Source organism: Micropterus salmoides, unplaced genomic scaffold (assembly GCF_014851395.1).
Source record: "Micropterus salmoides isolate LMB-PRFRI ecotype aquatic unplaced genomic scaffold, ASM1485139v1 Ms_hic_scaffold_1, whole genome shotgun sequence".
NCBI lineage: Eukaryota > Metazoa > Chordata > Actinopteri > Centrarchiformes > Centrarchidae > Micropterus > Micropterus salmoides.
In genome coordinates, this window is record NW_024040040.1 from 30,701,592 (window position 1) to 30,712,147 (window position 10,556).

At 38.0% G+C, this 10,556-nt stretch overlaps 1 protein-coding gene across 1 annotated transcript in view; it reads left to right on the forward strand.

The window, feature by feature from the left end:
• The window catches only part of LOC119906255 (kinesin-1 heavy chain-like), a 29,176-nt gene extending 20,989 nt beyond the window's left edge, over positions 1 to 8,187 (forward strand). The window contains exons 18-26 of the mRNA XM_038723824.1: positions 2,053 to 2,108; positions 2,193 to 2,302; positions 2,395 to 2,496; positions 2,581 to 2,641; positions 5,748 to 5,819; positions 6,360 to 6,464; positions 6,564 to 6,777; positions 7,508 to 7,595; positions 7,821 to 8,187. Of these exons, the coding sequence (XP_038579752.1) occupies positions 2,053 to 2,108; positions 2,193 to 2,302; positions 2,395 to 2,496; positions 2,581 to 2,641; positions 5,748 to 5,819; positions 6,360 to 6,464; positions 6,564 to 6,777; positions 7,508 to 7,595; positions 7,821 to 7,827 (815 nt within the window). The 3' untranslated portion in view covers positions 7,828 to 8,187. The remainder of the gene's footprint in view (positions 1 to 2,052; positions 2,109 to 2,192; positions 2,303 to 2,394; positions 2,497 to 2,580; positions 2,642 to 5,747; positions 5,820 to 6,359; positions 6,465 to 6,563; positions 6,778 to 7,507; positions 7,596 to 7,820) is intronic.
• Positions 8,188 to 10,556: the final 2,369 nt, after the last annotated feature.

Consider the following 10,556-nt stretch of genomic DNA (forward strand, 5'->3'; position numbering starts at 1 on the left):
ATAAATTTTGGGGGTCAAGAAATATTCAGTTCATTTCAAAGGGGCTTTAACAGACTTTTACATTGCCAATACAAGTGTGAAATAAAAACATACCCCATGTCAGATTGTATACACATTGCCTATTGTATTTTTGAATTTTCCTTTTGTTATTGTTCATGACATATTTCAAAGGGGATCAATATTCTGCATGAATTTGATTTGTTTACTTTTTAAATAACCTATTTGCAAGTATCTATATAACTGATTATTTGGTGTGTTATTATGTTACAAAATAATAAAACAAAAGAATCCATCTTATGTTCAGTGAACATTTGCCAGAATTTAACCGAACCGTAATTTTACAGATCTATTGCATTTGGTTTAAATTCTGGAATTTCCTTCAAATTAATCATTTCATGTTCATTGATGTCCATTACCTTGCAAATTCTACTCCATATCTTAACTGTACTGGTGACACAATAGTTATTTATCATAAATGCATTTTCTTTCTTCTTGATTTTTATTAAACCTAATGATTGTACTAATTCCATGTATATTCCTTTCAATTTCGGATCTGCTGTGTCACTAATCCAAATCATTAAATGCTTAATCTGAGCATCATAGAAATTGCTACTCAAATCTGGCAATGCCAGCTCTCCATAATTTTCACTCTTTTTCTTTTTTTCTTCTTTTTGGGTTTTGGAACAAAAACAAACATCTGGGAAACATTTTCTTTATGTATATATGACAGGCCAGTGTTGTTCTTTTCTTTTTCCTATTGCTTCCTACAAAAGAAATGCTTACATATTTCTATGGAATTCAAAATTTCAGGAATTCAAAACAATTACAAATAGTTGTCAGGATGATAAATATCACACTGATAACAATTTATAATGTTATCACACTATATATCTGTTGAAATGATCATATCAGTATAATTCATCTGACATTTTGTGGATATTTTGAATGGAAATACAGTCGCTGATGAGGTAAATCCAGGTTGCTCCTTTTTATATTGGCAATAATGATTATAACATAGACTAACTTCAGCACAATAACAGTTGTTGAGATTGAAGTGTATAGGAAATACACAGTTGTCTTGGGTTTGAAGATGAGAAAGTGATGTTTTTGTGGAATACCACAAAAAGAGGATAAATCACAGAAAAACTGTAGAGCTGTTGCCCCAAAACACAGAGGAGCCTAGTTCCACAAACACTGAACTGCATATTGACATTTTGTTCACCTTTAGTTAAATTTTGATGTTTTTTATCCGCACATTGCTCTCGTCCATAAAAAGAGATGTATTAATTTAAAAGCTTGTTTACTGTAAATGGACATTACTGTTTGATAGGGACTCAATATCAGTGGTGGATGAAATTTTGAGATCTTTTAAGTAAAAGTTTTAATACCGCACTGTAAAAATACTCTGTTACAAGTAGAAGTACTACATTGAAAATGTTACTTAAATAAATGTATGCAAGTATAATCAGGAAAATGTACTTAAAGTATTAAAATTAAAAGTACTCAAAGCAGAAAGAAAAAGCAGCAACTCCTCACATTTGTGAAGCTGGAATCATGAAATTTTTTTACATAAAAACTTACTTACAATACAAACAAAACAGTTGCCAATTAAATTTCTGTCAACTAGCTGTACTTGTATAAACTATTGATTAATTTAATTTATAACTAAACATGATATTTTTTAAACTCTTCATATGTTTTGAGTGTAAAAATCTTGCTTTGTAAAGTAACTAGCAACTGAAGCTGTCAGATAAATGTAGTGAAGTAAAAAGTACAATATCTCGGTCTGAAATGTAGTGGAGTAGAAGTAGAAAGTGGCATGAAAATATAATACTCAAGTAATGAACAAATACCTCTAATTTGTACTTAAGTGCAGTACTTGAGTAAAGTAATTAGTTACTGTTCACCACTGCTTAAAAAATAAACATTATGTAGTTATTATGTTTTAAAAAATGGTCAACTAAAAGCATTAAAGGTTGCAGCAGTTGTAGCAGTATACACAGAATACTAGTTTATCAATGTCACTTTTGTAATATTTCTGTATCCTTTTAGAGAAAGTCAACACCATGGAGAAGGAGGATGAGATCCAGTCTGCAAATGAAGTCAAGGTACTGTACAACTAAGCTGTCGCTTACATGTGGTGGTCTCCAACTACAAGTTTTGACAATAGCTGTATGCTTGTGTGTCTTCAGGAAGCTGTGGAAAAGCAGATCCAGTCTCACAGAGAGGCCCATCAGAAACAGATCAGCAGCCTGAGAGATGAGCTTGACAACAAGGAGAAACTCATCACAGAGCTGCAGGAGTACGACACAACAGCATTATCAAACACTTGTCTTTCTAAATGTGACTAATAGTTCTGTACTGATACTGATACTGTTACTGACATCCGTGTAGTCTGAACCAGAAGATCATGCTGGAGCAGGAGAGGCTAAGGGTGGAGCATGAGAAGCTCAAGGCTGCGGACCAGGAGAAGAGCCGCCAGCTGCAAGAGCTGACGTAATTCCTCTACATATAGTGTAGTACCGCCAGTTTCCTATTATACTATTTGCATTATTTAACATCCATTTTTATGTTCCGCAGGGTGCTGCAGGACAAGCGAGAGCAGGCCAGACAAGACCTGAAGGGACTGGAAGAGACGGTGGTGAGTTACTGGCATGTCCATTTAAATCTTTATTTTACTCAAAGGGTGTCTGTGAAGGTTCTCAGTTATCCAGGTCATAGTTGTCCAAGGAAGGCACTGAAGTAGTCTCTTGGATGAGGGACGAAACGTCTTTGAGTATCTTCAACTAAGTCCAGTAGCCCTTGATTTTAACCTTCCTTGGATAACTAATGGGTGAGTTTGCACAAATTACAGAAAATAATTTTGATAATTTTACCATAATTTTAATACAATTAGAATTGACAAAGTGACATTTAAAAAATTCAACTGTAACATCTGGATCCAGAAATGTCAATCAATCAATTTTCAACCCCGAAAAAAATGTATGAACCATTTGCAGTGTGTCACAAAACTGGTGCAGCATCAACATTATGCACACGGTCCACTTTAAGCCTATGTGCATGTGTGCATATACATTGCCTTGGTACATCCTTTCTGAACCTTTCTCTTAATTTGTTATGTCCCAACATGAGAGAGGCGCTATAGCACTATAACACAACAGTTAAAATATACTGACTGAATATACTATACTGAATATTACTGACTGAGCATCGCCTTTTGCATCAGACATCCCAATAAGATGCAGCAGTTTAAGAAAATTACCCCTATTGGATGAGTCCTCATCCTCACTGTGGCTATGCTGAGATCCCCTGACGAGCAGTGTAGCATTCCACCTCAGCTTTCATGTACTTTCGGTTCTCCAGAACCAACTCTCAGTTTTCCTGGTCCTGCTTGTTAAGGTGTGTTCACAGTAAAAGCGAAGTTAATATTCGCCTCGCTTTAGTTTTGTGATCAGACAGAAATATCATAACGATTGACCGCTGGACATTTTGAGTGTTCACACACAACGCGATAAGTGAATAAACACAACCCGCGAATACTACAGCTGTGATTTAATTGCAATAAACAGATCAAACGGATGCCGAAATAACAACAATATGATGCTGATTTGTTAAACATATGAATTCATGCTTTGTCAGGTCTGTCAGCAAGCAGGACAACAACTTTTAAAATGTTTGTTTTCTGAATGGAGTTCAGATCGAGTTGGGCTATGCTATGCTAACCTGTTCACAGTAAAGTACAACGATAGCTATAATAAAGTTACAGACATATTTTCTGAACTCACCAGGTAGTTCAACTTCCTCACTTTCTTTTCTCCCAGCAATGTCCAGTTTTGTCAGTTTTTTATATAAATATGAGCTCTGGGCGCCAAACAGACGCTAACAACAACAGTGGAACCGGATGTGCACGGAAGCTAGCTGCCAAGAAGCGTGAGTGAAGATAAATCAAGTTTTAATCCCAAAAACTAAAGTGAAAAGCTAATTTAATAAAAGCAGTTAACTCCTAGCTCCTCCTGCGGGTAAACAGCGTAGTTGTCAGAGCAGAATCCAGACCGACTACAGGTATTTATTTGTCCAAAAGCTGCAGCGCTGCTCCCCGTACACTTCCCCATTCTTTAGCAGCTCTCCGTCGACCAGCGGATTGTCATTACACCGCTCACCAGGTCCTCTACAAACAACACTCTGAAGCCGCTGGTGACGTTTGAACAATTTCACCGCTGATTGGCTTTCACAACCTCGCGTCAAGCAAATTTCTCGCTCAAGTTGAAAAATTTGAACTTGCGCAAAGCAGAGAATGTTGCGACAAACGCCACTTTTGCGCCGCCCAGTGCGAATTCGCAGGAATTCGCCTCTCTGCATTGACTTTGTATGTAATCATGCCGCCAAAACGCTTGGTTTTTGTTTTAACTCACTCCATGATTCCAACGCAAATTTATGCTCCACACTTTCATGATGGCTTTTCAAATATGCTGTTACTTTCCGCCAGTTAAGGAACTTGTTGTAAAATGCTAGCTCCAGATGAAACCTATGCCCTCCTTTTAAAAAATGTTGACAAGCAAAGCAAATCGCTGCATCTTTACACACACTATATTTATGCAGACAGTGAAAACCAGTCTTAAATTATCCTTACAAACCGACTTGCCGATCCCGAGATCCCGAGAAAAAATTATGCCGTTATCACAGGAAAACAACATTCATTATCTCATTAATTGTTTGAGTTGGTGCATAGCCTTCCTTCAGTGTAGTGTCTATCTCTCCATCCGATATGTCCAAGCATCCAACACCATCTTAATCTATCTTTCTGATTTACTCTTTGTTTCACATGCGCATCCCGTGGCTGATCCACGATCAGTGGTGTGGTCAGGGACACTACAAGTCTATTTGCATATTTTCTAAAGATTTAGCTTAATGTTTATCATTGAGATTTATATTTAACATTTAACATTTAGATTTAACATTTAACATTTAAATTTACATTTAACATTCAGATTTAGATTTAACATTTAACATTTAGATTTATTAGAGAGATACTGTATACACATTATATGTACTATGGATTTGGGTCACCAACATTGAATGTCAAATCACTTAATCACTGACAGCTGTGTCAATATGTCTATTTCTGGTAAAAAATCAGTGTCCTTAGTGTTGCCTGAAAATCTCCCAAGGACACTTCCCAACATTAATTCCAGAGGTACAGTACATCAATCAAAAGAATAGTGCACACCTTTAAAGAAATGTATAGAAGCAGACCCCTTTTATAGATATTAACTTTTGAATGAGCAATTCCAATTCAATACCAATTTCAGCACAACCGTTATGAGTCATTGTAGAATAAATACAAAAATACAGTATAGAGAAAGTGCAAACTATCCACAAATGGAGTAGACAGGTCAGTATTTCATTTACATAGACCAGAGTCATGACATTTAATGTGAAAATTGAAAAAGCACCACTCTCTCTAAAGTACCACATGTATGTGATTGGATAACTTTTTCTACACCAATATGCTGGAACTTGGTAACTGAATTATTGCTTTATATAAAATGACGAGCAATATGAGAGAGGATTTAATTTCATGCCATCTGATGGCTAAATTATGTTCTGAGATCCTTCTTCATTTTATTAGTAATGCTGTAATAGTGTAGTGAAATTCTTTTGACTACACTTTCAAAGCTCCTTGGTGAAGCCTTTAATATCCACAGACTGTTCTTTTCTCTGAGTTGGGTTTCCTTGCCTCCATACAGGCCCGAGAGCTGCAGACACTCCACAACCTCAGGAGGCTTTTTGTCCAAGACTTAGCCACTAGAGTCAAAAAGGTATGTCTTGACAGTGTGTACATGTCCTCCTGTTGTCTGGAAGATGATTGGTCATGGTACATTATCGGTGTAATTATAATCCTGTGATCAGGTTTTGTGTGTGATTTCAATCTCTAATCTAGTGTAATGTCACAGGAGCCCTTGTTGTCCAAACCACGACATTTACCTGCAATGAGACAATCAGATCCATATTTCACTCATGCACCGGCTGCACTCCATTTAATTTGCGCGATGATGAAATGTTAATGAATCCAGGTAACACATCAGAAAGTGTTAAATAGTGATAAATAGGCCATTTGATTCTTCAATGGTCGTAGCTCCAAATTAGGGACCCAGGCCCTCAGTGTGGCACTCCAGCCCCCAGACTGAGGCTTGCTGAGATAAACAAAGGCAAAGCAGGCATAAATGGGATGCTTTGCTTATAGACATTGTGTTAGAAGAACTGAAAGCAACAAATCAGATAAACTGATAAATGAATGCAGAGGTACAACATGGATTGGAATTGGTTTACAGATAAAGCTGTGTGTTGTGCTTGTGCAGAATGCTCAGATGGACTCAGATGATACAGAAGGCAGCGCTGCTCAGAAACAGAAGATCTGCTTCTTGGAGAATAACCTTGAGCAACTCACTAAAGTGCACAAGCAGGTACAAATATGACCAAACGCACAATTACCACAGCACTTCCTCCCTCTCCTATCCCTCTCTATCCCTCACTCTTTGTGCGATCTTTTGTCCCTTCTGTAGCTGCTACGGGACAACGCTGACCTTCGCGGGGAGATTCCTAAACTGGAGAAGCGCCTGCGGGCCACCGCTGAGCGGGTCAAACCCCTGGAGGCTGCTCTGAAGGAGGCCAAAGAGAATGCAGCTCGCGAGCGAAAGCGCTACGAGCAGGAGGTGGAGCGCATTAAGGACACCATCAAGCCCAAAAACATGGGCAGGAGACCCTCGGCACAGATAGGTAGAACACAGATACACATACTATATGGAACTATATCTTGTACACGACTAAAAATAGAGTCATAGCCAAAGATTATTTTGAGCCAACAGACAAGCATCAAATCTTAAATCAAAGAAATAGTTTGGCATTTGGGGAAATACCATAAACAGCTAATCTGACTGTCTAAATTTCAAGTATGCACCTACCAACACCTTTAAGCTCACTAAATGTACAAGTACTATGTCTTGTTTAATCCGTAGACAGACAGAAACGTTAAAAGGAAATTTGTGCTTTTACAGTGAGGTATGTGTTGTGACTATAACTCCCACAAAAACCACATATCATGTTTATTGTCATTTCTGCTTGTGTACAAATTAAACAAATGAGATATAACATATAAATTGGCAAGCTTTAGTGTTAGGTGGTAGGTGTATTTTTTTTTTTATAATTTGGACGGGGCCAGGCTAATTACTAACCCCTGTTCGCAATCTTTACGCTATAGGCTAACTGCACCCTGGCCCTAGCTCCAAACTTAACACACAAATCTGAGACTCCCTGTCAGTCAGAACTGAAGAAGCCTATTGGATAAGAGGTGAAACGTCTTCAAGTATCTTCAACCAAGTTTAGTTACCCTTGGTTCAACCCTCCTTGGATAAAGAAATAAGAACTGTATGTATAACTCTGAATAACATGGGGTGTCTTAACTTGCTCTCTGTATGTGACCCATGGTATCTCTCTGTGTCTAACTCAGCCAAGCCCATCAGACCAGGCCAGCTGCCGGGAGCCTCTCCCATTAACCCCAGCGTCAACAGATCCAACCTCATCCAGAACAACGTCAGGTATGAAAAACATACTTCAGAGTCTGTATTATGTTCAGTGACTGCTTGATCATAGCCAAGTGTGTCAATTGTACTTAATGATTTACTTATGATTGGCTGAAGAAGACATTCTGAGATTTTGTATTTGCATTATGTATTCATTATCCAGGTAAGACATCCGAAAGATAACATGTAAATGCAAGGGGAGATTCAGTTTGGTTCCTTTTCTCTTGTTTTTCCCTACAGCTGCTGAGAATGGAAGCACAGTCACCCAAAAAAGAAGCCAAAGCCCCAGACCCAAAGGAATTTTAATTCCAAAATAACAAACTTTTACCTGGAACCACTGCCACAAAAAACAAAACAAAAAAACAAAACACATTACTGCCTTGCAAAATCAACACATAATGCTGTTTTAACAGCAACTTACAAATATATTAGCCAAAACTGTGCCAACATGAATGTACGTATCACAACTTGACGGACCCCTGAACACTAGAAGGCACTACTGTCATGCTTATCTACTGGTATTGCTAAGAATGGCTTTGTTATGGCTCTAAAATAAAAAACATGTAATAGTACTTATTTAAGTACAATGTCTGGATTAATGTTTTCTTTTATCTTATTGTTGTTGCATGCTCTCATAATGTATGATTTATTTTTAAAGAGGTGGTATTATGCTCATTTTCAGGTTCAAAATCCTATTTAGAGGTTGTACCAGAACGGGTTTACATGGTTTAATTTTCAAAAAACACCAAATTTTTTGTCATACTGCACATTGCTGCAGCTCCTCTTTCACCCTGTGTGTTGAAGACTTCGTTTTAGCTATGGAGTGATACATCTTGCCTCTAAATGATCTTTGTTGGGAGTTGCACATGCGCAGTTCCTAGTTAAGGACTACTAGCCAATCAGAAGCAGAGAAGGGCGGGCCAGCGAGAAGCCGGTAAACAGCTTCAGTTCATCTGTACATCGTTGCCGACCAGCTTGGCAACATGGACTGGAGCAAGAGTTTCAGAGTGGTGAGTTATTAATCTGTAACAAATGTATCTTTCATCCATTAAGTTTTAACTGAGCTCTGTCTCTACATCACAGTAACAACTTTATGTCCATTGACTGCCTGGAGGGTAACTAGTGTTTGGAAGGGAGAGGAGGTGTGCTGCAGCTCAGTATTTTTCCACTGGTGTTTTTTGTATGACGTGCATTTGAAGTGGCTGGACTACATACGATCTGTTTTCAAGCAGTTCAGAGAAGTGTTTTCTGTGGGAGATGGGAACTCCCAATTTTCACTTTGCAAACCTATTACATGCACAAAAAAGGTATATAAAGGAGAGGGAAAATGGCCAAAAGCATACCACCTCCTTAAATGTCTCTGTAAAATTTATTTTAGAATTGTTTTTGGTTTTTTAAGTTTTTAAGACTATGTAACAACTGAACAACAATGTCTTTTGGCTAGCTCTAGCGCATATAGATGCAGGAGGAGAGAGATGCCACAACTTACATAATCACACTCAGCAGCCTCTTTGAACATAACGTTAGCAGAATAGACAGAAGAGGACATTGACAGAGGAAGCTAAGAAGAGAATGACCAAACAAGAGGCCGCCAGTGTTCCAGACGTTCCTTCCTGAAATAAAAGACAGACGCCAAGCTGACATTCTTTCTGTTGGACTTTTACATTAAAAATGTAATCCAGTCTAATTACTAATTACTTGTTAAAAATGTAATCAGTAAAGTAAGCCAAGTACCACAATATAAAAGTAATGTAACCTGATTAATCTTAGTTACTTTTGGATTTCAATACCAACTAGAAAAGCAATTCCTGAAGAAATTGCGGTGTGAATACTGTATGCTGAAGGGCTTGCAATAAACTGAATTGCTATCTTTAAAAAAGTTGAATAGTACAAATGTATGAAAGATGTGGAACGTTTTGCTGAAAAGCTGATGCTAAACTGAATTGCTGTCTTTAAAAAAGTTGAATAGAACAAATGTATGAAATATGTGGAACATTTTGCTGAAAAGCTGATATGAAAGATGTGCAATATTTTTATGATTTTTGAAAGGCTTGCGCTAAACTGAATTGCTGTCTTGAGCAAATTTGAATAGTACGTAATGTAGGAAAGACTGGAAGGTTTTAAGGATTGTTAAAAAGCTGACGCTAAAATGCATTACTGGCTTTAATTTGCATGAAGCAGCTGAAGGACAATGAAAACTTGGAAACATGGGAAATGTTCTAAAGAATATGAATAAGATTTTAAAGTTGAATAAACTTCAAATTGCACTGATATATGTAGAACATTTTAAGGTTTGAATGTAGTTTTTAGCTGAAAGATATGAAGAAGTTGAAGAAATGTGAGAAAGTCCCAAGTGTTGTAAAGATTTGACCTGGGATCTTTAGAAGAGAACGAAGACTTGGAAAATTTCAAATGGTGTAAAAAAGTATGAATGGGACATAAGCGTGTAATTCCCACAAGAGATGAGCCCAGTGCGGGTGGTGTCATCTGCACACTTCAGGAGCTTGGTGGTCTGGTGACTGGAGGTGCAGCTGTTGGTGTTCAGGGAGGAGAGCAGAGGGGAAAGAACGCAGCCTTAAGGGGAACCAGTGCTGACAGTCCTGGAGTCAGAAACATGTTTTTCCAGATTCACGTGCCACTTGCTGTTGGACAGTAAGTCTGTGATACACCTGCAGGCATGCTCAGCAGAGCTGGAATAATGTTGTTGAGTCCACAAAGTACCTAGTTCCTGGAGAGTCCAGGTGCTGGAGGATGTAGTGAAGGGCCATGCTCACTGAGTTGTCCGCATTACATCATCTCAATCAGTTGTGTGCTGAGCCTGCATTCTAAGGTTGCCATGGTGATGATAAAAGCTGTCTGACTTAGACAGGCTTAGAAAGCTGCTCACATTGAGTTTTAACCTGAAGCACAGGTCTGCTTCTCCTGCTCCTACCAAACAGACTGTAACTCTCAGTACAAACATACTGTTAGAGAGAT